This window comes from Denticeps clupeoides, chromosome 8 (genome assembly GCF_900700375.1).
Source record: "Denticeps clupeoides chromosome 8, fDenClu1.1, whole genome shotgun sequence".
NCBI lineage: Eukaryota > Metazoa > Chordata > Actinopteri > Clupeiformes > Denticipitidae > Denticeps > Denticeps clupeoides.
The window spans coordinates 15,817,733-15,844,227 of NC_041714.1; the positions used below are offsets into that span (position 1 = coordinate 15,817,733).

The 26,495-nt window shown below is 45.3% G+C and overlaps 1 protein-coding gene across 2 annotated transcripts in view; it reads right to left on the bottom strand.

The window, feature by feature from the left end:
• Positions 1-1,263: 1,263 nt before the first annotated feature.
• Positions 1,264-26,495, bottom strand: part of nrg3b (neuregulin 3b) — a 144,344-nt gene continuing 119,112 nt past the window's right edge. The window contains exons 3-9 of one of the 2 annotated variants that reach the window (XM_028989530.1): positions 19,201-19,274; positions 13,503-13,529; positions 10,833-10,935; positions 10,348-10,465; positions 7,163-7,275; positions 6,359-6,544; positions 1,264-2,076 (exon numbers count right to left, since the gene is read on the bottom strand). In XM_028989530.1, coding sequence (XP_028845363.1) covers positions 1,455-2,076; positions 6,359-6,544; positions 7,163-7,275; positions 10,348-10,465; positions 10,833-10,935; positions 13,503-13,529; positions 19,201-19,274 — 1,243 coding nt within the window. In that variant the 3' untranslated portion in view covers positions 1,264-1,454. Of the gene's footprint in view, positions 2,077-6,358; positions 6,545-7,162; positions 7,276-10,347; positions 10,466-10,832; positions 10,936-13,502; positions 13,533-19,200; positions 19,275-26,495 lie in introns of both variants that reach the window. The other variant, XM_028989529.1, reaches the window with a different exon arrangement.

The window sequence follows — 26,495 nt, forward strand, 5'->3', positions numbered from 1 at the left end:
GGCGGGCAACAGAAATGTCCCCAGCCATGGCGCAGCTCGTTTCAGGTGACAGATACATCTCACTTCTGGCTCCTGTCCCCATTGTGTCGCCGTTTCTGGCGTCCTACCTCGCAGCCCTGCACTAATTCCGATGTTGCGGCCCCTTGTCGAGCATCTGTTTGTCATCCCTCCTCTGATATTGTTAGCAGGTTGCCTGGGGAAACATCCTGCTTTCATTAATAATAGTTCGGTAGCTAAGCTGGTTGTGGGACTTTGGGAGGAAAGAAGCACACTCTTCCCCTGATTTTTCTCTTTATTCCAGACTTTATTCCAGTCTGAAGTTGGAGAAATGAGTAGGGATCTGTCGGCGCTAGGTGAAGGTTACAGATATCTGCAGATATGCCTAAAAACAAAAAAATCGAAACACAAGGCTGACTCACATGATTTATGTGTGCTGAGCTGAGCCAGGTACGAACAATTCGACCATTTACATGTCATCACACTCTAATGGCTGATATCAAAACAACAAAAGACACGCTATCCTGCCAACATTTTTATGCTGATTAATTCCTCTGGAAAGCAGCACCATCACCTGAAAAAAAAAAAAAAAAAAAAAAAAGAACAGACAGCTAGTTAAAAAACTTTCCGCTGCCTCTCTGCATAATTTTTTTTTTTTTCACCAAAAAAGTTGATGCAAAATAACGAGCCGGGGCTTAATTAGGCGCAGGAACTTTCACAGGAGATAAACAAGTAAAAAAAAAATTAAATCCATCGACGGTCTCAATGGATGCGGGTTGCCATTGTCGGCAAGGAGGATCTGACTTGCCATGGCAACAAGGACAGTGACTCTGATAACGTGCACTTTTGTAGATCTGTGCGATATTGCCGGACACCTGCTTGCAATGAAGCACAGTCTGCTGGATGAAAGGAAGCGCTGCCAGCGTCTGTTCAAATGTCGTGGTCGTCACAGTCTCGGGGTGCCAATGTACCTCAATTCACATTCTCAATTCAAGCCAATGAGCCCCCCCCCCCACAAAAAAAAAGTTATTTGTACCATATTCTATATTCTTTATTTTGTCAATGTGTATGTCATATATACTGTATATATGACATACATAGATTTATGACATATATATTAATATTTTGTACAATAGAGAAACAACATAGAGATGACACACTATTTGGCTTCTAAGTTTGTTCTTGTTAAATAGTGGCATATAAATCATCTTTTCAGTAATCTGTTAACTCAACATCCCTCCAGTAGTCATAATCCTTACATATATATTTTTTTTGTTTCACATTGTGATCTTTTTTCATCTTTTTTTGTAATTACTTCAGTGTTTTTTTTTTTTTATATTTTGTTCTCATCAGCAGTCAAGCCACTGTTTGTGATTGGTCAATTTTCCGAAGGCAAGGTTGCGGCGCAACCCTCTCTCTAGCACAAGAGGGCAGAGTCTCTGCTCAAATTTGTCCATTCAGCTTGCAGAAGAGGTTGCACAGGCCACGCCCCTGGACTCAGTTGTCACTGGATCATGCAGACCAGTGTCCTCCACTGTCTCCCAGGTAAGGGGGAGGGGCAGGACCCTCCCGGGCTCCTCTCTTTGGGCCACTGCAGAGGCGGGGCACAGTCTCGCCCTGTACTCTGTGCTGTGGCCCCCAGGCCCCAGCGCAGTCACCGAGATGACCGTATTAACGCGGCTGGTGCGTGCCCCTGATCCCAAGGCTGTCATGTACGTGACAAGGCTTTTGTGTTTAGATGTAGCTCCTGACCCCAGCACAGTCTTAGAGGGGCTAGCAAGAGTATAGCCAGGACCTTCCGACGACCCCAATCTAGCTTCGCTGCCGACGGCCTGGTGGACGTCTGCACCATCAAGTCCTTCCTCGCAGTTCTTCTGCCCCTGGACAGACGGGATGATGGGAACGGGAGGAGTGCGGTTAGCCAGGGGTGACAGTGGCAGCACCACCATCCCCTGGTCCAGGCGGGTACACGGCACGACTGAAGGCGCTGCCATTGTGAGGAGCTGGCGAGGAGAACTTTCAACCTGTACACTGAGAATCGCGCTGTGGTGGTGGTCCCTGGTCATCTGGGATTTGCACCTAATTAAAGAAAAGCAGATGACATCAAATGGGTGATCATCATCACAGTTACACACTCGCTTAATGACTTTTTTTCTCCCAATGATTGAGTAAAAACAAAAAGACACATTGAAAATATTATCACTAAATCATGTTAGCAGCAGCTAAATAATTTTGCAGGCAGTTGGAAGTGTAATTATTCATAATCCCCCTGCATGGGCCGTCTGACTTTGGCAGTGTAAACACTAACTCAGAAGTTCCTCTCGCGGACCTTTAAGCACCTCGCCATCAAAGGCCACCTGTCCCTGACCCACGTTCGTGAACCTCCACCTGCTTCATTTGACGGATGTTTTTTGAGCTGCGCCAACAGCGTTCCTTATCAAACGCGGCACACCTTGCCCATTGACAGCGAAGGGAAAGGAGCGCCCGCTATCACACGAGCGCAAAGTAGGATGGAATAATGCTGAGGGATCTCGAAAAACTATGACCAAGCCACCTAAGTATACTACACAAAGTTTGCGAGTGGCAGAGTTGTCAATGCCAGTTTGAATCGCTAAAAGCTTGCGGAGCAGAACTCTGGACTAACGCGAGTGCTGTACAACACTGCACGATCTTTCATCCCTGACTGGACCATTAAGTCTCCGAAATAACATTCTGTTAAAAAAAAAGACATGTGAGAGGTGACACAGGAAATTATTTAACCCTCAAGCAATACAGGAATTTAAAAAAAGTTTGAAGGGTTTGAGTTGGAGGTCCTTGCCACTTTCTGTCACCCCTTTATCCGCCATTCCCTGTTCTTGCATTGGGTGTAGCTCACTGGTGGTGAGGTGGTGAGTGACCTCACACAAAGCGATTGGTGATTGATTTGCCTCTGATCGAGGATTTTGGTCGGTCTGAACTAAGTGTTAAGGACTTGATTGACCAGTCAATGCTTTCATCAAAAACGATAAGAGAGTAGTGAGACAGGAAATGATATGACCCTGCAGCAAAACTTGAACCAACAAATACAAGTTTACACGATGGTCAGTTCGATCGACACACAAACAGAATTGGGTCACAACTGGCAAACGTGGGCAGTATGGTTTCACAGAGACAGTTGGAGGTACCGCCTCTTTCTGCCATCCATCATCCTGTGCCGTCTTGCTGGTTGTAGCTCACACTTGTAGCTCACAGCTATACAGCTGGTCACATTCAGCGATGAGTTGGTGAGCATCTTTGTTCTTGACCAGGTACACACAATTCGATGGAAGCTCACCAAAGAAAGGTTGAGTTGCCTCTGATCAAGTGATTTGGTCGGCGACCTCAAAATTGGGCTTAAAACCGTGTAGTTTGAACTAGCCATTAGGGACATGATTGATCTTTGCACACTTTCGTCAGAGAAAAGATATGTGAAAGAGAGGGAGTCATGAATTGTGACAGACCACATCACAGTACCCAGTGCACACAGTGAAATGTGACCCCTTCTTTTAACCCACACCATGAAAGATCAGTGGGCAGCCACACAAGGAGCCTGAGCAGTGTGTGGAGACGGTGCCTTGAACAAGGGGACCTCGGTGGCACTTGGGATTTGAACCTACAACCTTTCGATCAAGGGTCCGCTTCCGTACCCGCCAGGCCATCTCTTGCGGTGGAGAATGCGGGCAGAAGAACCAAGGAAATTGATGTGACTCTCTGGAGAAACAGGAGTTTTAAAAATGTCCAAATTTCCCGTAGATGTTGTTTTCGAATGTCATCTAATGATCAAACGGAAGTCCCCCATCTGTTTCTGTCATTCCCGTCTTTCACCAGTCCCCGCGCTCTCATTGATTATCTGGAGTATCACAAAGTGGCTGGTGATCACTAATCAGCAACCACAAAATAAATGTTAAGCTTGTGTAGTCTGAACTACGCGCCAGAAGCCAATTAGAACCAGACCAGTTGATCCGCTGTGGCGACCCCAAACGGGAGCAGCCAAAGGAAGATGAAGTCTGGCGTTAGGGACTAGACTGGCCTTTCCTCGCTTTCATCCAGAACCATTAAGCACTCCGCGGCTTATCCTGGGAGTCTGGGTGCCAGCGTCTGGGCGGGGGAGCAGATGTGGCTGACATGGCACTGCCACCCCGACAACCGCCGAGTCAGACCTCCAGAAATCCAGCTCGGAGACGGCACTATTGTTCTCCGTCTGGCCTCAAAGGGCGCTGAATTGCCGGGCCTAAATAATTCAGCCGGCTCTCTTCCCCAGTGATTTGAAGTGCACTGTAGTTGGAGGTTAATTCGGAAGATCCAAACAGTGCTAAAAATAAAACAACTCCGGTGGCAAACTTCCTCTGGATGCCGGTGCCGTCGCTGACAGGTAAATGTCTGTGTTTTTTTTGGTGAGTTTATAATGAAACCAGCAACGTTCTGCAGAGGATTTAGCTTGTCAGAATACGAAGTGAGCTCTCTTGCTCTCTCCTTTCTCCCTCGTTCCACGTTCCCAGAGACCACAGGGTGTCTCCATGGCAACAGGGGAGAGGTTTTTTGAGGTGCAGTTAGTGTTCTTAGGCAGTTAAGTCAAGAAATAGGTCAGTCCAAGCTCGGCTCGCCTCTCGCTGGTCCGGAGCTCCTGGTCTGAGCGAAGGCCTTATTTGGAGTTAATTAAAAACGAAAATAAGTGCAGAATACTTAAAAGAGTCCTTCAACTCCGCCACTGGACAATGGTGTTATCTGAAGCAATGCATTTTGCAGTGATTTATTTATTTGTCAGAGATTCATTTCTCTGAACGTGAATAAATAGTACTTCCCTCTCTTTCCCAGCCATTTGTGTGTGTGTGTGTGTGTGTGTGTGTGTGTGTGTGTATGCATGAACGGGGAAGACGTCGCATCCGCAGCCCTTGACAGAACCTCCTCGGCTCGGCGCCGCACTGTTTCAGAATATAATTTATGGAAATGGGTCAAACAGAACGTGTTTTGGCAGCGGCTGTAGTTTACCAGTCGCTGTGAAGCTAGATCAAGTTGGCTCGCTAATGAGTGCATCAGTCTGACATCTCCGACGTGAGCATGGCTGCGGGAAGAACAGTGTCTGTTTTTATTTTTTTATCGAGGGGTGACGTGCAGCGTTCGCCCCGAAACAGCTGGGACTCCGCAAACTCCCCCACAACATGTGGGCTTAAGCGTATTCAGTTACTAGCGATTGCATTTAGATTGTGTTCGGTAGTGTCTCTCTGGGAGCTAAAGTACAATTATTGGGTATTGAGTTCTAAGATGTGTCCCTTTAATTGAAGTCTTGCCTAATGGCCTCTGGAGCAACTTGCACTTAAAAGAAAAAAAAAAGACATTCTGGAGTCAATAGTTAAACTCATCCACTTGGTCAGATATCTTTTTTTTTTTTTTAACATTCTTAGGGAGAAAGCATCCGCCCAGTGGGTGGGGGTGGCGGGGCAGTGGTGGCCTAGCAGGTAGGAAGGTTCGAATGCTGAGCTGCCGAAGTGCCAATGAGGTGCCGTCCCCACTCACTGATCCCAGGGCACCTGTCATGGCTGCCCACTGCTCACTAAGGGTGACGGTTAAAAGCAGAGGACACATTTCGTTGTGTGCACCGCGCACGGTGCTGTGCAGTGTTTCACGCTGACAATCACTTCACTTTCACTTTCGAAAGATGAGTTGCTAAATCCAAACTGTCTAAAAAAGCCCATGCTGCTGATTTTTTTGTCATTTTTACCCATAAGCATTGGATTGAAGAACTCTACCACAGACTGAGTTATTCACCTGAATTGACTAGTCTTGGCAACTTTTTTATTCGATTGAAAGGAACCAGGGGCGGCAGGGGCAGCAGTTAGTGATATGGCCTCATACTTCCAAAGTTGTGAGTTTGTATACAGATTCAAACCTTTAGAGTATGGAGTTTGAATGCACTGGACGAGTCCAAATTTCCTGCAATGGGCTCCATTTGCCACGACCCTGAGTAACATAGTTGGTGAGGGAGTGTAGTAGCCTAGTGGGTAACACACTCGCCTATGAACCATACAACAAAGTCACAGATTCAAACCCCACTTTCTACCATGCTCTCCCTGAGCAAGTCACTTAACCCTGGGTTGTTCCCAGGTGACTGTCCCTGTCACTACTGGTTTACAGGATATTCGCAGTGAGTTAATACATAATACATATCTGATTTTATTTCTTTCTGGAACAGGTACATCAAAACGTTATTATTTCAAACATAAAAAGAACAATTAAATGGATAATGAATCATGACAGATCAATAAACAAACATATACATTTTTACAATTGCAGTAAAATTATATTGCAATACATTTTTTTATTCTTAGATTTCACTTTTACGCACCGTTTCATGGTCTCTGAATCTGTTTCTGCTGGCTCAAGCTCCTTCAGGTGTTTGTAAGCCTGGATTGAGTCTCTTGATCCAATCAGACTGTTCCTGCTGTGGACAATGGGTGGGGTCCAGCATGATGCTGAGCGGTGACTGGCTCCTCTCTTCTTTTGGGTGGGGCTAAGTGACAGTGATCCACTCCTAGGAATCAAATGACATTATTGGTCAAAAACTTTCAATTTAAATGCGTTGTTTTTGCCACTGTACTGTACCTAAAATGTAAGATGGTTAATGATGCAAAACAGAAAAGATACATTTTATGGCATTTAGGAAACTACTTATATACAGTAGTTAGAGGGACAGTCCCCCTGGAGCTCAGGGTTAAGTGACTTGCTCAGGGACACACATGAAACATGTGGGGTTTGAACCTGTGACTTTGTGGTCGTCTGGTTCATAGGCGAGTGTGTTACCAACAAGGCTACTACCATCTACTGAACCGGAGCTTGTGGTATGCTGGGGTGAAATTCAGGTCTGTTTTATATTGGAAGAAGGTTATGAGATCAATTCATTCTGGATTCTTTTTTTTTTTTCATACAGACGAAGCCCTTTGTTTAATTATTTGGCGCCACAGACGTTTGCAAAAATGCTAATGTACATGTTTATTACTGATGACAATAACCACGATTCATCACAGCATTCCACAGCAGTTTGTTTTGTTTTCTGACATTAACATATGGTACCATTTGAGGCATTTTTATTCAATTTTCTACTTGGGTGGATTAACTATATGAGAGTGAAATGGAGCATAATTACAGGTACCTGAAGCGTTTGCCTCTGGGTAAGGCTCCACCCTGACTGGATGCAATGGGAGGGGACTGGATGGGAGCTGCGCTGCCTCCTTGTGGAAGGGAGGACTCATGGGCCTTGCAGCACTGCGGAGAGAAGTGCAGCGGTCAGCGCGGCGTGAAGCAGAAATAATCGGGAAGATAATGGAAACTTACAAAAACACACAACTCGGTCTCTTCTTCTCCCACTTATGTATTCATGCTGCTTTGATATCCTCAGCCCCTCTACATCAAATGAGCGGATTATGCAGTCAGTGTTAGGGCCAAAGTGTAGATACGGGCTCAGTGATATATAGCCTGTGAGCCAGAGAGAGTCACTTTAATTAAACTGTACATTTTCCGATGCAGATTATGGGAGGCACATACTGATTGCAATCCCGGGAATATTTCATGGGACTTCTGCCGGTGTCGGAAATTAATCCCTGACAAGATTACATTAATGAATTTCTGAAGAAGCTCTTTCATTCCTCCTTTGCCTTCCCTCCATCCCCACGAAATTAAAACCATTATCGTGCAACAGTCGAGGAGTTAGTGCACTCTTCTGAAACGCGTCGCCCCGCCCCAAGCCCGGCCTCGGCCCCAGCGCTCCGAAGCTCCCGCTGAAGTCATCAGATAATGCTGTTATTCTGCCAGCCGCAATCCTGCTTCCGACTCCCTCGGTGCTCAGGAACATCATTAGCGGGACTCAGTCGGATTTAAAACTCCGCCGGCTGATAAAGCGTGTCCTCGCTCTCCTCCCCGCTCCCCTGGGGAACTGTTGGCGTTGTTCTCCAGCCCGAGAGGGAAATTTGACCACCCTCTTGCAGCCAGGACAGGGTGAGAGAAACCTCCACGGGGACCCGCTTGCTGGCATAATTGCATAATCTTTTTTGGTTTTGTTTGTTTCCAAGAGGGTCAGGGAAGAAATAGGCACCCCGTCGGGAAACTGTACACTGCCCGTGGGTTCCTCCTCTTCCACCTTCTTCTTCAGCCTCTCAATTGTAAAAGTGCTAGTACGCTGGGCGCAGGGAGCAAACGCATCGATCCAAATAGCGTGCATGCGTTTGAACAGTGGGGTGAAACCGGAGAACCCGGGCGAAGACCCCGCTAACTCAAAATAAAAGGAAGTCAAGAGTACAGACTCCACAAGCCATGAGTAAACTATCCAAAGACTAAAGGCCTCAGTATCTTCAGCATAAAAAAGCCAGAGCTGCTTCCTTTTCTTTCGGCGCTGTTTTGTTTTTAACAGAGCCATTCTGATGTAGGAGGGACCGTGTATCAATTACCGTAATACGGTGTCTTCCATCCAACAGTTGGGCAGGACGACATCAGCTCAGATCCAACTGCTGCTGGGGCATTTAGAGGGTGTAATGTATCCGCGCGTTTGAAAGCTGCAGCAGATGTTAATGCAGCAGCTAATGCATTTTCCAACCCAGAAATGCCTTTTATGCCTTTTATCTGGCAGCGTCTGGTATTTTACTTGGTTGCTTTTGTCAGGAAATGTGTATGGTTTCACTGTTTTGTGTGGGCGGGACCAGTTGCTTTCTCACTTACTCGCGCTTATGCCGAAATAAGAGTGTTTAGCGGGCAATAAAATTCATTCCTGTAACGCTGTCCTAATGCTGTCAAAACTCTTCAGAACAGGTTCTTCTTGGTAGTGTGAAAACCAAACTAAATAAGGGACCATCCACAAACTACTGCAAGCTGTGTAAAATGCCTACACAGCAAGGACCTTTTTTGAGGATATAAATAAATGCCATTGTCGGCGAAATACACACTGATACACTGAAATATTGATTTTGTTACTGAACTTCTGCAACCAAATATAGAAAATAAATCTATGAATCTCACATGGTGAGAACCAAGTCTTATGATGACATATTATCTAGCACAAGGCATGTGACCAGATGGTGTCAAACTAAGTATAGGAATAAGAAATTAATGTCCTTAAAACAACAAGACCTGGAGCCAGATCTGTATTGGTACACAAAGAAATGTGTCCCCTGCTTTTAACCCATCACCCTTGGTGAGCAGTGGGCACCATGATAGATGGCAGGGGAGTAGTGTGCGGGGACGGTGCCTTGCTCAGTGGCACCTCGGAGGATCAGGATTCTAACTGGCTACCTTCTGATTACGTGGCCGCTTTCTTAACCCCTAGGTCACAACAACTTCCATATGTTGCTGACATTTCTTTAAATGTGTTACTCAGTTGGCCTTTTGGGTGCTCAGAATCTGCCCAGTGACAGAACATGGAAGCTGTGGACAGACTTGCTGTGGAAAAAAGTTCCACTACTCGCTGCAGATGATAAAGGACTTCATCTACAAAGGCAGCCATGTCAGCCTGATACAGATGCGAACCACATACAGGTCGGGGTGGAACTTCTTGATCCCTTTAATGACATCACCTTCCGATTAAGTCTTCCTAACAAATCACTGAAACCAATTAAAAAGAAGACTTTTACAGTCTTTTTTAAACACACAGGAAAAACAAAAGCGGCCCAGTTGGCTAAAATAATCCCAACAAAACATCACGTCCTGTCTCATGATCACTTTACTTCACAGTGCAAAAAACACACTTCCGGTCTATCGTACCTCCCCTTTCCACTTTCAACCACTCGATATTTGTAAAAGTGTTTTAGCATTTTTCTAAAATTGTTCTTTTTTCATTTTTCCCATGTTGTTAATATGAAATGTTTTGCACATGTCTGGGATCAGAACTGGGAAAAAATGCAGCAAAAACAGAGAACTTCTGAAAATTCCAAAACAATAAGTCAAGAACAGCATTGTTTCGGGAAAATTATGTAAGTTACCTGACTTACCTTATCATTACCATGGCCACTGTGCCACAAAGCTAACCAACTCAATTCTTTTAGTTATTATCGCAACGACAGAACTAGAGAATCTCATGCAGCAGCATTTTCTGCATGCAAACTGTGTAAGAAATGCAGGTTTGCACATTTGTGGGACTCTACCCTGAACCCACATTCCAATAATGAACTTTGCCACCAGGATGGCGTATCCCCTTCACTGGACACTGTGTCCATCTTGTGTCCTCCACCCGTAGGACTGAGGGTTCATTAAAGGTGTCAGAGCCTGCTTTTGTAAAAAAGACCACATATGCAAGACAAAGCAGGCTCCCGCGATGTCCATTCTTACACTTTCACAACGCATCTGTCTCACCTTCTCTAGACGGAGGGCACACTGAGGCCTGGGGCTGGATTTCGTCATGAGGCTGGAGGCGTTGATTGAGCAGTCCCGCAGGTGCCGGCCTTCGCCGAGGTGCTTCTCTCTCTGTCTCCTGCGAGGGTTATCAAACGATTGCATCTCTGACAACTGGTCTAATCGAATTATACAACCAGTTCATCCCTACACACGTCCCTGAGCTCATTGTGGGAGTCATAAATGATTTTCACTTTGCATCAATCATTGTATTTTTAAAGGACAGCACTTCAAACTTTTCTCGAACTCTGATCTGGTTACACATGAAAAAATGCAATCAGTACCGTGTATATAATTACGTTTAAATGTAATTTCCTGTCTTGCTCCTTAGCGATGATTAACTCCAACCAACTTATTGCGAGTCGGGCCTTGATTTTTCGCATTTCATCTCTGACAATTCAACTTCTTCCCACACACACACACATGCAAACAAGGTCATAACTCACTTGTTCCGGCAGTATAGCGCCACACAGGCCACTCCCAGCAAGCCGATCCCCATGGCGATGCTGAAGATTGACAGGACCTGTCTCTGGTATGTTTCCCTGCTCTCTGATACAGATACAGATGGGGTGGACTGTTAAGACTCAGGCCAGAAATAGTCTTTTCATCGCTAAGTCAGCTGACTTCTTGTCAGTGTGTTATTTATTAATTTTTTTTTAAGACTTACTGTCTTGCTGAAATGCATCACAAGTTATTAACACCACCATCAGCCTCTGGTCGGCATGAGATACATTTCTTTTAGTGCAAAAATTCCCAAAAGTGTTGCACTATGACTGCGCACACACACTCTCACACACTCAATTTCACAGACGTATCAGTGTGAGCGGGGGGCTGCAAGGAGGTGCACATGCATCCATGCGTGCAAGCTGGCTCCGTCGTGTGTGTGTGTGTGGTTGTGAGTGTGTGTGTGTGCGTGTTAATGGTGTGTGCTAATGATGCATTCACACACAGCTGCTTCCCACCGGCTCCAACCTCTACGCTCTCATCCGTCCCCCTGTTCTCTCCAGTCCTCCAACTGCCTTCGTCTTCTTCATCTCCAACCCTCCCGTTGTAATCACCCTCATCTTCTATCTCCTCATTCCTGCATCCTTCCTCCCTGCCTTTCTCCCCTTTTATCTACTTTTCTCTCTGTCCTCTCATTTCCGGCCTCATTTCTCCCGCCCCTCCTTTTCCCTCCCTGCTTTCTCTCCACTCCTGCCTCCTTTTTCGTCTCTGCTGCTCTCTGGTGTGACACACTATCTTCCCTCACATCCCTCCTTCCTACGGCATCGATACTCTCTGTCCTTCCATTCCCAGCTGCAGAAGCACACACACCTACGCCTACACACACATGCTTATATTTCATATTATACAAAACGCACATATTAAAACATTTTATACTAATTAACTAACCCCTACCCTAAATGTTACCATGGTAACCGAAAGGACACACAGTCTTAACGGAGACTTGCAAGTAGAGCAGCTCACACACACACACACACTCAGACAAGTGCTCACGCATATGTATATGAAAATGTTAATGTGCAGGAACTTGTGAGGCTGTGCACACGTACACACACTTTTTCTCCTCTTTCTGTCAGGCTGTGACACACACACACACACACACACACACACACACACACACACACACACACACACACACACATTTGTGAAATAGCTGTGGCTGGACTGATTTACCCCCCAGATTAAAATCGCTGAACGGAACCGAAAAGCGTGTCAGTTCCCTCCCTCCGTCCTCTCCCTCCCCCCGTCTCGCGCCTCTTTTTCGTTTGAAGTGATGCTACTGAAACAGGTGTGTGAAGCCGGCCTAACAGAACGCTGCTCGGGATTTTCTCTCCCACGCTCACCAGACAGACAGAGACACACTGGTGGGGGTACACTGGTAGGAGGACAGGAAGGAGGGTGGGTGTGAAAGGAGTCACTGGTGGATTGTGGGCATGAATTCTGTGCTGTGTGTGTCTAGAGTAGGTACAGCAGGTATGCCTGTTCAGTATGTGTGCGAAAATGGGACATGTGTGTGCAGCAGGTGTGTCGGTGCATGGTGTTATGTGTATTTTTTTATGGATACAGATCTGGCAACCTTTTCTTTTTCACTTATTTCTCAGTTGATGTGCTATGTCTAAAAAAAGAAACCCATTATTTATATTATTTAATAATCAACTGATCACATTTGAATCAAAATTCTAAATGTCAACATAAACTGTATCAGCTGAGTTTGTTAATAAATTGAAAATGGCGGTTTTCTGCTACTGAAGGCTAAAGTGGCGCAAAGCCCACTTGTTTGGCGAGGTTTGATTGATCTGATCATCTAAATCAGCAGCTCATCTTGTAGAAGGAGGTGTGTTGGTGTTGAATTTCACCTAATAATGGCTGCAACAGAAATGGAAGTGCTTCTTTTTTTCCCCACAGCTGTGTGTGGAGCCGTCCTCTAGTTCTCAGCAGGGGTGGTGAGGGTGATGCATCTCATGCTTGTGTGTGTGTGTGTGCGAACACACACATAATGCCCATGTCCTTGTCTCTCTGTGTATAGTGTGTGTACCCCAGCTGACTTATGGTATGTGTATTTCTGTCTGCATGCCTCCTCTGGCTCTGTGTGTATAGTGTATGTGTGTTAAGGCATCTTCCTATTGGCTGTGTGTGTTTGGTGCTTCTGTCTCACCCTGTTGTTTGTGTGTGTGTCTCTTTTGGCTCTTTTTGTATAGATGCTTGTGTGCATGGGTGTGTGTATGTGTGTAGGTCTCCCTTGGCTGTGTGCTCTTTGCTTCCCCTGAGTCTCGCTCACACAATGTGCCGTCTCAGCATGGAACACACCCAGGGGCTGTGCAGTAATTAATGCCGCAGCCTTTTCCCTTTCACACTCACAGCCATAGCCCTCCCATACACACACACACACACACACACACACTGCAGATGTACACACCCTCATGTGCATGCACAGGCACATACTCAAGCTCAATCTCCCTCTGTCGGTGGAGGACCTGGCTATACGGCCGAGCCCAACAGACCACAGCATCTCAACACCATTGTGTTTCCATGACAACAGGCTAACATTCATCCTCTGAAGGTGGGCATTGGAACTGAACACAGAGTTTTATAAAAAAAAAAAGTTTTCTTACCCATGAACTCGATGCCCAGCTCATCTGCTGCTGGAGAGAAGTGGAACAGAAAAGAAATGATTTAGTTTATGCAGACACAACACTCCATCCTTGCCATTATTCCGGGTGCTTTCTTACAACGATGTATCATTTTATTTCTGCCAGCAAGATTCATGGTGCTTCAGCATCTGAAAACACACAGGTCTTCAGGAAAAAGAGTGTGCTCCTTGCAGCCAATAAACAACAGCGGCCGCAACAGTCCAGAGGAGAATCTGAGAGCCATAAGTATCCAGTACTGAACTGGATGTTGTGAATGGGGCATCTTCATCCTCAGGACTTAAAGAAATAAACAGATTCAGCTTCAGAGTTTTCAACAGCCTTTTTTTGGTTGATGAAAAACTCTTTTGACACCCAGAAGATGAATTGATCGAGTGGAAGAGCCTAAAGGCCACTTAAAATCCCTCCTGTCAATACCTCACACACCCAGGTGTTGTGCAGTGTTTATCTGCTCCCTTTCTCTTCCATTTCTGTCCGTTTTCTGCATGCCTAATACCCCTTGTACACAGTGGACGTGTCAGTGGACGTCAAAAACGTGATCTCTGCTGACCACGCCCACTTCCAACATGCTTAAATTTAATTCAAGCATTCTGATCTGTGAACTTAGCAAACAGGCCCCCATGTGCCATATCTTCTATTTCACCAGGAAAATACAGTGAAGGGGATGTCTGCCACCCCCTTGCTGTGAATACTGTGTGTGTGAGGGGTGGAAGCATATTAATTAATTCCTCCAACATCTTTTTCACAATCCCCCATGACTGGTGCTGTAAGAACGTCCGGCCCAGTGGTGTACGCTAAATGGAGTGGCAGTAAAGGGTGGGCTGAGGGGAGGAGAGATGTGGGGCCTGATAAAGAGAGGAAGACTCATCCAAACGATCCCATCATAATGTATTTTTGCACGCCAGTGTTATATCATCTAATTAAAAAATCTAGTATATCATACAATGAAACCCTCATACTTAATCGCTTTTCTGACTGGGGTGGTCGAAAATATTATTCTCTCTCTCTTTTTTCTGTAGTGGACTGGCTCATGAAAATCTTTTTCCAAAAGAGAGAAAAGGAAAGGAAAGGGGAAAAAAAAGAAAAATGTAAAAGAATAGAGGGGCAGGAAATCAAGCGTGCCGTCAGGCCCGGCCATCTGTTGTGTGATGAATTGTGAGGATGGCAGGCGGGATCCTTCATGCCACAGCAGCATGCATATATTCATGTGGGAGTTAAAACGTCATTAGTGTGACAACTGCAGAACGGCGGTGGCTCTGGGCAGCAGAAAGAGAAACAGGCATCCCGGAGACCTTGACCGGGCCACGGCTACTAAAAACTCCAATCACCAAATACACATTTAATTTGATCTCAAATTGCATTAAAGACATGCTGCTGATAGCATTTGGTGAGAGTAGTTTTGTTAGAATCTTTATTCCCCCCTGTCCTTCACTCATAACCCCTTGGAACTAGTTTTCGGGTTAAATTGTTAACTAATTACATACCAAAAAAATAAACAATATTAATTTTTACATTTTTTTCATCACATGCGCATTGAAACGTTCACCTGAGACTGTGCAAGTAGAAATAAGCAACAAGGCAGTCCAGAATAAACAACACCGGATATTTAAAAGAGCAAAAGAGCACAGCACAATTATGCAAATATTTTTATATTTACATATGAAAGGGTGGCAATTATACAGTGTGGCACTGAGGACTGGGAAGTGTGCAGTGGCATAAGAGCAGATGAAAATGGGTGTTTTTTTTTTTTTTTTTAAGCAAACCAACGTGGGCAACATTCAGTGTCTGAAAATAAATATGATAAATATTAACAATATAATGTTTATGGTTGTCAATGTGCAGACTTTTAAAATGTAAAAGAAGAATTTATGAGTTGTATAACTAAATGTCCAATGTAAATGTACCGCTTGCTTGTTAACGGTATCTTGGAGATGACGAACACGCCCCATGCAACCTCTGTCTGCCTTGCTCATATTTAGGAACGTCTGTGTTAAAACAGAGAACTTCATCATCAGCGCTGAAGTAGCAGTTGTGGTGCCAGGAGGAGCTGCATCACACTCTGACTGTACTCTAGTACCCAGTTTGTAAAAGTACCACCGTGTGCATCAGTAAGTAAATTATGTAATGAAATACTTCTAATTTCAGCACTGATTCCAGCCTCATGAATGAGACAGCACATGTCCGTCCGCACTGTTTGTTTGGATTCTGTGGCATAATGTTCTCCTGAAAAGGCCCTCAACTGCATATATAGATTTGCTATGGCACGGTTCCCTGGGAACATTCAATATCTGCATTGTGTTGAACACAGTGGTGTCAATTTTCATTTTCGTGTTTATTTATTTATTTCTGATGGATGCCGATCTCTGGGCGTTCCACTAAGCAGCTACTGCTGCTGCTGCTGCTGCAGAGATCCACAGTAACGGCCACATTCATAACCGCCTAATCACCCGGCTGGCACTCGCAGCACACCCAAGACCATTAAGCATGGATGCTCTTCTACTGCCTGGCACTGGCTGGAAGGCCTGATCAACAGCTATCATAAAGCAAACACACACACACACACATCTGTTGTCAGCACCCTGGAGACATTTACAGAAGGCTGTCAGTATCAGTTCCGGTCCTGAGCATGAGTGGGGGACAATGCCCCACCCAACACCCCGCCTAAATTATGTATTTATGGTCAAACAGACAGACCTTTTTGGACATTTTTTTTCTTTTGTGTATGTTGTATTGCAGAAATGGAAAATGTTATTTTAAACATTTTTCCCATATACCATTTCACATTTTATGTGAAGATTCAATTCAATGTGTCATTATATTCACTACAATTCTAATTCATTTAGTTTTTGAATAATAATAATAATAATAATTACAGTTTTGGGCAGCTATAATGCCCCAAATCTGACATCTCTTCATTGACCCCTCCTCTGCTGGAAACACTGTAAAACTGGGCCTGAGCTGGAAAATCAGAAATCCAGCATCAAATCAACCAATCAATCTAACAGTTGAATTTAAAAGATGTGTCAGCGTTATCTGTCCCACTGCCCCCCCCCCCCCCCCCCCCCCCCCCCCCCCCCCCTTTCTCTCCATGTGTTTGTCCCCGATGGGGGTCTCCACGCTTTGCTGCCAGCAGCCAGGAGGCTGGATCATCTCCCGGCTGGAAATGGATTCTGGTCCCTCCCTCTGCAGCCCCTCTGCCTCACGATGACAGACCGGAGCGCGTAAGCGCAGCCACTAGTGACGGCTTGACTTCTGCTGCATTCTGCACCATCCCCGCTGTCCACCCACCGCCCTCCCCGCTCTGTTCTCTCTCTGCCAGTTATTTGGTGGCCGTGGCCATGCAGACCCGCTTAGGGACAACTGCTTGGTTGCTTCGTTCTGTCGGGTCGATACGGAGACAAAGAGCATGGGGCCATGGATGATTTGTGATTGCGCGGCGTGCCGAGCTAGATGCTGCAAGAACAGAGAGGGGGAAAAGGGGTCGACGTGCAAAGCCTTGTGTGGCAGATAAAGCCGGACACCTCTGGGGCTGATTTTTGCCTCATTGGGGGAACTAAGTGAATAAAGAGACACTCGGCCACAAACAAGTGAGGAGGGGTCGGCAGAGACGAGCAGCAGAGATCAAAAACAACAAGCGTAACAAGGCAGAATGAAGATGCATTACCAGCACAATGGGCTGCCAACATCGGCACGGAACATAATGCATATTCCTCAGTCTGTCTAATGTTCTCTTGTGAATCACTTTCTGTCGCTGCTAGTATGTAGGATACAGCCTGCAGAGATTAAGAACATTTTTTTTCCGTTCTGAATCCCTTTCTATAGTTGGTAATCGGTGAGAATATGTGGTTCTGTACCATGAGATGTCAGGACTGGTGATCTCACTCTACGGATATGTTGATATGTAATGGCACAGCATCACCTTGAGTGGATTACCTGGATTACATATGTCTGTTGGGGCAATAAGGACTTTAAAGCCCTTACAGAGAAGCTATAGATTTATCGTCCTTGATGAAAAACTCTGATCGATACAATTCAGCTTCAGCTGGTCAAGTGACCTTGCAATCGTAAAACAATGTCATAAGGAGAAATTTTACTGATGTGTAACGTCATCAAATTGATGATCTTATTGTCACTATTTTGTCATTACAAGGATAACACTCATCAGAATGACAAGGCCAAGGCCAAGTTTTCTGTTTGATATTTTCTGCCATTCGGCCTTTTTACCATGCATATTATAATATAAAGAATGTAAATAATATCCTCAAATAATGTCAAATTATAAAAATTGCACTGTAATAAAACTGTCATTGTAATTCGTTTTTATAAATACACATGATTCATACACAGACATGCCTCAAAGTGGTGACTCATAGATTTCGTTCTTTAAAATGCTATGAACATTCCCTGGAACTCCGTAATACATTTATTATTATCATTAAGTGATTTTGTTGTGTCATTTTCTTTCTGGAACCACTGAAAGTGATGCTGTTTTCTGCTGTGATCTTTTCCTTTTCATGATTTGAATGTGTATCTGATCTCCAACAGCAGTGTAAGAATCTGGAATTAAAAAAAAAAAAACCTGTGTGAAATTAGAAGATGGTAATCTTGTAGTGAAAAACACCGTATGGAATCAGGCGATCTGAACTGAATTGGTGCAGAGAAAGGGTTAAAGCCATTTGTGCTTTTTTCCTGAGATGCAATATCTTTAAATTACTCCCCTTTCGCAACACTGTTATATTGCCACTGTGGAGGCGGAGCTAATAACCAGGAGAGAGCGTAGGTGTCACTGCTACATGATGGATGACGGTGGAGGCCTGAGCTTTTCTTGCAGAGAGAAAATCAGGGATCACAGGGGAAGTCCGGCCGTATCCGAGGAACCGGGCGGGGGGGGGTGTTTCTATTCGCCACTCCAGATCTCTGCAGCTCATCCACAAGAAAGCATCGTACGCGTGAGGGCTCATGACTGAACACGCCTCCTCCTAACTACACCCTCCCTCCGCCCGCTTCCCCCCTTCCTTTTCACAGAGCACAACGCAGCCGAGCGTCTCCGAAAATGAATGTTTCTTTTCTTTTCGTTTTTTATTCCCTCCTTGTTGGCTGAGAAGATTTAAAATCCTGCAGCCTGGCCCGTCCGTCCCCTGAGACAGACTGGGAAAAGTAACGATTGCCTAGCAGGGACTGCGGGACGAACGAGGGTTCGCTTTAATCGACTATCAGCTCCTCACATCACAAATGCAGGAAAAAAAACCTGATTAAAGTTATCAATTGAAAGGTTTCTGTTATCAACTTCAAATTAGCCACATAATTACACTCCGAAAAGGGCCAGTGCGTCGTTTATTGATTAGTCAGCCAATCAAATGAGTCGACTTCAGAGCAGAAATGAGTCGCCGCGTATGCTAATGAGCAATAATTAAAATCGTGGGGGTCATTTTTTAATGAGGTAGCACTGTTGTACACGTCTGTCACTGGGGAAAATGACCAGATTCAGGTAGTCATGGGTGTGTGTGTGTGTGTGTGTGTGTGTGTGTGTGTGTGTAGGTGTGCGTGACGTCAGTGTTAGTAAACGAATTCCAATTGGCCAAGGGGCAGTCACATGACTAATGGCCCTGTTACGGAGTTGCCCTGCAGGTGTCAGTGCAGTGGACAGGGGACAGACACCTACTTGGATCAGATAAGATGGAGTCGGTCTTGGGGACGAACTGGTCGCAGCGCAGGCCGTGGTAGCGCTCCTTACACCTGTAGGAGAGACGAAGAGAGATGGAGATTAAAGAGATGTTCCTCACTTATCTCACCACCGCAGTGTGTGCGCGTGCGTGTGTGTGTGTGTGTGTCAGTGTGTGTCAGTGTGTGCATCTCCAACACTGGGCAGATACTGTATCATCGTATTAATCAAGCATTATCATATTATGTCCACAGGGTGATACATCAACATCCCAAAGGGACAGAGACAGAAAGACAGAGAGAGCGACAGGCGGTGATAAATAAAAACACCGAGGGCCGAGGGAGATACGGGGGAGCCGGGGAGGAGGAGGGTGGAGGAAACCGGAGAAGGACAGGGGGGCGGGTCTGGCCGGGCCTCAGCAGCGCCTGCTCTTCCTCAGATAACGCTGCGCTGACACTAATGTCACTTCCCCGCAGGAAATGACCATGGGGGGGCTGCGGTGGGTGTAGGGGCGGGCTGATGAGAAATTTGGGAGACAGGAGGACGGGGCCGAGACGCATGCGCGCAGCGGGTGGGGGCGCGCGGTGTCCTTCAGAGGGGATTTGCCCGGAATCGTCCTCCTCCTCCTCCTCCTCCTCTCCTTTACTCTGCTCAGCTGTCACCTCCAGCAGGAAACCTGGGAGCCGTGACACACTTTCCTACCGCCGCCGCGCCCTCCGTTCGGCAACCCAAACCCGCAATCAATGGCGGCGCGGAGAGAAGAAAGTGCGACAACAAACTGCCCCTGTAATGACAGGTAGCGAAGAGAAGGAAACAAAAGGGCGAGGGCTAATAGTAAGTTGCAGGTGTCTGGGGGCTCGCGGTGATGCAGGAGGAGGAGGAGTCAGGGAGGGTTTGGCGGCGCGGGCCCGTTTTTTTATTTCGGCCATAATGCATGCATTCATCGTGTACGTCACTTTACAAGTCTCTTTCACCTCCCCTGCCCGGAATTCCACCGGACGCGGCGGAGGCATGGTTCATCCGCGACCTTCATGCCTCCCCAAATCCCACCAGCGGCGCTTGAGAGGCGGCTCTGAGGAAATGCGGCGCTTTGACTTGCTGATGTTTCCTGCATGTTTTCCTTTCCAGTTGTAGAGTTTCGAGTCCTGGGGTTATTTTGATATTTACACTGTTCCTACATTTGCGGCGGACATCTTATTGTGCCAAGTCGGCGTGGAAAAACTGGAAAACCGGCATGATTTCATACACTTCAAAATAAAGTAAAGCAGACAGACAGGGAGGACGACTCTAATGTCACTGTTTAGACCACGCCTGTCGCCTCGGCTCAACGTGCACTATGAAGCACGGTGCTTCTTAACACAATCAAAGGATCCCATGAAATGTCCACGCAGAGCTTAACCTGAACGCAGGCACCGCTGGATCGTACTTATTTTTGTTCCAGTGACTTTGCAGGAGTTAACGAATCGCGTCGATGCCTTGCGAGCCTTTCCGTTCAATAAGCAGCGGCGCATCCTTCAGCAGCTCTGACAGTGACCACATGTTCCCCCGCAGTTCTTCATCGCGCTGTCACTACTGCTTTGAGGATGGCTACAGAAATTTCGCCTGGAGAAACACTCTGTGGATACGGAGCCCTCGGCCCAACAGCCCTGACCTGTGACGTTCCTCGGAAGGCCATGCTCCTGCGAAGGACCTTCAGTTGAAATTGCTCTATTTCACTGAAGCAAAGATGAAAAATAAAGACTTCCAGCATTAATCACTGCAAAAGGGATTGGTTCATTAGTCATTTCCAGGTATCGCTGGTTCTCTGGTTGGATGAACCCTGATTACAGTTTACAGATCTTCAATACAGCCATTTTTTTTCTCCATTCATTTCTCCATCCATTTTAAACAGCAAGTGAAACAACAACAGTCCTCTCTTTAGTTGTGGGTTTTTTATTGGGACATGCATGCCGATGGGTTTTTGCTCAGACACGGATATCTGACAGACTGTTTATGCAAGAATTTGAACCAGAACTGCTATGATATTTACTTTGTTGTCAAAAACCCCAGAGTTCATGCTGGGTGAATCAGTGTAATCTAGGGCATCATAGCAGAAGTCCCATATTACCCCAGTTCACCCTGCTGGGACAGAAAAAATGAATTGCCTTTAGATAAGGGTCTCAGACGAGGATGTAGATTATGTCACTAGAGGTTTGAGTCCCAAAGCCAGTGCTACCAACCAGCTGACCCACAAAGCAGATCCCTGATGAAAAAGGGGACATACAAAATGCTGCCAATGAATAACAATAATACAACACAGCTTGAAAATGATTATTAAAGTATTTATTAAATGTTAATATTGTAATAATTACAAATGGCCATGTGAGTAGTTAGAGAGTAGCTAGGTAATATTAAAAAATTGCACTAGATGGGTAACTATGGGACACAGGACTATAGTCAAGCTTTCTGTTGATTGTGTTACCTGTCTCACCATTGTCTTGTTCCCTCACATCCCCCACACCAACACTGGATGTCCCAGTCCTGGATGTCACCAGCCTTACACAGCTCAGATCTGTCCATGTTCCCCCACACCTGATTCATCTGAAGGACTTCTACATCCTAAAGGAATGTATGGCCAAAAATGTACAGGTCTACAGTGCCCAGGATGTTTGCTTTATCTCAATCTTGAATGTTAACATTGTTAACATCTGGACCACGTCCCCTTTTGTACTGCTGATATTTACAATGTTATTTTTACTTGCACCTTTGTGCAATGAAACAGTGAACACATACGCATTTTCAATATGGATGAGTCAAAGCGGGTTCAACTAGGAAACGAGTTAATCATTAAAATGCATTACATTATTAACATAATTAGCATAACAATATCACTGGTGAAACCTTGCCAGGTCTAACAAAAACACTTCATTTGGTTTTGATTTGAACTCTATTAGTAATATAGCCACTAATATTGCATTTCTGAGGGAACAGGGAGGGTTGGATGGGGGGGGTAAGAAATAGGTGGTTGCTGCCTGCACGACACCAGTTTTAATTATCACCCCCCCCCCTCAGTAATTATCAGCATGACAAAGAACAGGTGGCCCTGACTGAATGTGCAGCAATGAGACCAGCCACCACATGTACCGGAACCTCCCCACACTCACATGTTTCTGGACGGATCCTCCAGCAGTAACGTGTTTGCGTTGTTTAAAACCTGGAGACTCCGCCGGTTATCAGTCTGCCTTCAGTGGCTGACATTCCCTCTCATTGTTAAATTGATGGTCTGGCAACTCGAGATGAGCTTGAAGTCAGAGAGGAATCTGCTTCTGATTGTTCCCAGTTCCCCCCGGCCCGAATCCCGCATGCCCCTCACCCCCCCTTCCTTATCGGCGGAGGACTCGATACATATTCATATCTGTCTGCGAGGCAGAGGTGAGGAGATAGAGAGGGGCATACGAGCGTGATGGAGGGGCACGCCACCTTTCCTGAGTGGCAGCGGTGTGCTGTTAACACCAGAGAGTGCTGTGTTGCTTAATGATGCCATTCACATTCAGACGCAGAGCCTGGTGCCAACTAGGGTCTGATATCCGATTCCAAAAAGGGGCCCGGGAATGGGGATTTTTATTTTTTTTTCATTCTGGAGCCTGCATGCACAATAAGGGCTTGGACTGACACTTTGTTCGTTCTGTTCGGCAGTACATTCCTGAGTCGTGATGCACCAGATTTTAAAATAACTGCGTTCACTGTGTGGACCGTGGATGTTGATCACGCCGTTCTGAAAATCCTCTCATGCTCCGTAAACAGCAGGCTGGTTCTACAGATCTACAGTAAACACAGGGGCATAACGCAATACTTTTTCTCTCCATTATCGGTGATAGAGGCATATCATACACGGGGGAATTTTCTGAAACTGAGATATAGGATCAAAGCATAGTTTTATGTATTTGCTGAAATAAATAGATAGAAACAAATGGCTAATTCCTTTTAATTTGTATCTTAAACCCACTTAAGCATTTTGTTGGTGTCTAATTATTTATCTATCAGAATATGAACTTGATGTTTTTATAAAAAAGGAAGAAGTATGTAGGCATGATTGATAACTCTACATACCTTACTTCCTCATTCTGGATGATTTACATCACATGCTCAGGTGTAGCGCAGCATCCATCTCTTCACTCTCTTATCCATTTCCCTCCTCCTTCTGTACAGCCCTTGTACACAGGATATGCTGTAGACATCTAGGGACCACGCCTACATGCACCAACATGCACATTATCAGTGCTTTAATTCAACCATGATGGGTGAACTGGTAAGAGTTACATCCACAACCCATATAGTGATGGGAAAATACAGCCTTTAATCCCTTTCAAAGGGACAATTCTGAGATCAGCTGATACCTAGGTGTGTACAGCTATAAGCAAGATAAGCCAAGCCAGTCTCGAGGCTTATCTCAAAGTAAAATTACCCGTCCATGTTTGTGTGCCTCTAATTCAGCTTCCCTCTAACATTTTAGATAACCATCAGTGATCCTGACCCTTGACCACCAAAATCGCTTGAATTCATTCATGAGCACAAGCATAAGCACAAGCCTGCAAACTTTGGAGGGATTTCCTTAAGCAGTTCTCAATAGGCTGTGTTCACAACAACATGACTTTGACATTTGACCCCCAAGAGCTAATTAATTCATCTTTGAGCCCAATTGAACATTTGTACCAAATGTGAAGAAAATCAAGTATTGTGTTAATTAGACTGGATTATAGAGACATATGGATGGGTATAAGGACGGAAGGATGGACATCCCGAAAAAATAATGTCTCCGGTCATGGCTGTCACCGCCATGAAGAGCAGAACTAAACAAGATTTCCATGCCAAACACGCACAGGATAAGCATCTGCACGTGTACACTTATTTGATTCACCACACTGTCCCTTCAAGAGGGGAATTTCGTGTAAAACTTTGATTAAAACAAATGGTGTGGAGGGCATGGCCTCCTCCTGTGGAATTCCGAACCTTGACCGAGGTTTTCGGACCCATGGAAGTACATATTTTGGTTAATTTTAAGGTCAATTTAAGGTCCAAGAATTTGAGTACAGGTAATAAAGTTGCAATGCAACCTGAAACTGACATTTTATTTAGCTTCCATGTTGCTGCTGTCAGTGGCACAATTCTCAAGTTATCTGCTTCCTCCACAATAGAGGGCCAAAGACTACAGCAAAGTTCTGTGTGACGTCCTGATAAACAGGTGCACAGAAAGTGCGTTCTGCACACAATATGCTAATCCTTCGTTGGCATTGTTGAACTCTCGAAACCCCATCCCGTCAGTGCATTCCGAAATGAGCCTGTCAGAAAGTGTTCCCTGTCAATTCCAGCATAAAGACCTTGAGTGTCGATGTGTTTTCCCACGCGAGCCGAACGCCGGTGCGCACGTCTGCCACTGCTGCGAGTGTAGGGGTGCAGATAGTGCTTGTTAAGAGTCGTGTTGGTGTGCGTGTTGGAGGTGGGGTCGCCGTGCGCTTCTCTGTTCGAGGAAATTCTGATAACGGGAGCTACAACAATAGGAGTGAAAAGGACGAACAGAAACAAGGGGGAAACTTTCTGCATGTTTGCACGGTTTTAGGCTGCAAAAAAGGGCATTCAACTAAAAACTACAAAACACACACAGATCTTGTCTTTCAGAGATGGCGGGATAATCCAATGAAGGAGCAGAGCAAGGCATTCAGCCTCAGAGGTGCTGAAAAGCTTATCCTTTTTAATGTCATTTACATGGCGCTTCCGCCACGCGCGGCAATAAATGTAATTCTGTTAAGGCCAATATCTTATCGCATTTCTCTTCTGCAAGCCCCTCATCGTTTATCACGGCATCGTACTAATCCCGCGCTTTTAATCAAGTCATTCTGCGATATTAATAAAGATTTCCCTTATTATATTTCCCCGATGTCACCCTGCAAACTCAAAGCGTGAGACAGGCACCTGCAAAGCTGATTTGGCCGCGGTAATTTACCGTAGTCTGGGCCAGCTGGGTGACGTGCCACCGGGTCTGAGAACAATGGGTCGCGGCGATGGCCGTACACCTTGTGAGGCTAGTGCACCAGGAGGCTCAGTAGAAAATGTAAATAAAAAGGAAACCCGACCGCTAGTCCCAGAATTTACTGCGAGACGGACAGTCAAGGCGCGTACTCTGGGGAAAGGGAGGAGTGTACAGGAAAGGAAAGGTAAAGAAAAGAACAAAACCGTTCGCCCTGCACAAGACCCCTTATTAGTGATGCACGCATCGATCCTGAACTATCGATGCTTCCCAGAGTTTCCTGTTGTAGGATCGCTTCTCTTTTAGTATATAAACTCAGTCATTTGGGGCAAAAGTGTATTTTACCATACAGTGGAGAAACAACCGAAATAATGGGAAGCAATCCTCCTGTTCTGCACCTCTGTAAACACAAGATGTGGCTGCAGCTTCTCCAGTACACGTGGAACTCATCAACAAACAGGAAACGTGTTAGGTCAGAATTCAGATTTTTCCAAAGGCACTAAAAACTCCAACACTAGGTCACTTTCCCAATAAGCCTAGTCCTTAGTCCACAGAAGTTCTCCATTCAGAAACACTGAACACTAGGATAAGGGAATATTTGATTTCTTTATAATTAAAGAACATGATAAAGAGGTTTATTACCATGTAGCAAAATATTAAAGTGGTTAAAGGATACTTTTTATTCAGAATATTGGGCCTTCTGATGGCATTCAATGATGGCATTGGGTAGAGTTCCAAGATGATCAGTTTATACAACAACAACAACAACAACATTTATTTCTTATATAGCCCAAAATCACATACACTATGTCTCAATGGGCTTTGACAGGCCCTACAGTAGATACCTCCCACAGTTGACCCTTCTGCACACAAGGAAAAACTCCACACAAAAAAAACTCTAGGAGAGAGAAAAAAAGAAAGGAAGAAACCTTGGGAAGGAGTGATACAGAGAGGGACCCCCTTCCAGGGTAGAGTGAGCCTGCAAATGGTGTCAGTGCAGGGTTGGGGATGATATAATAATAAGCTGTAGTTGTAACGGCGGTGGTGGCTGTGGTGGCCCTCTGGTCACATGAGACTACATGACTCCAGAAAGTTGCATAGTAATCAAATAAAATAGTATATAAAAACAAGACTGTTTGTGAAATATTCCTGAATGTGTAATATGGTATCGTTGCAAATATTCAAGTGTCAAGTATCTTCTTACTTGCTGTTGATATATGAGGCAAATGAGTCCAGCTATCCATATACTTGTTTTTATGTAAAAACTATCAGTATTAGTAATGGTACCACA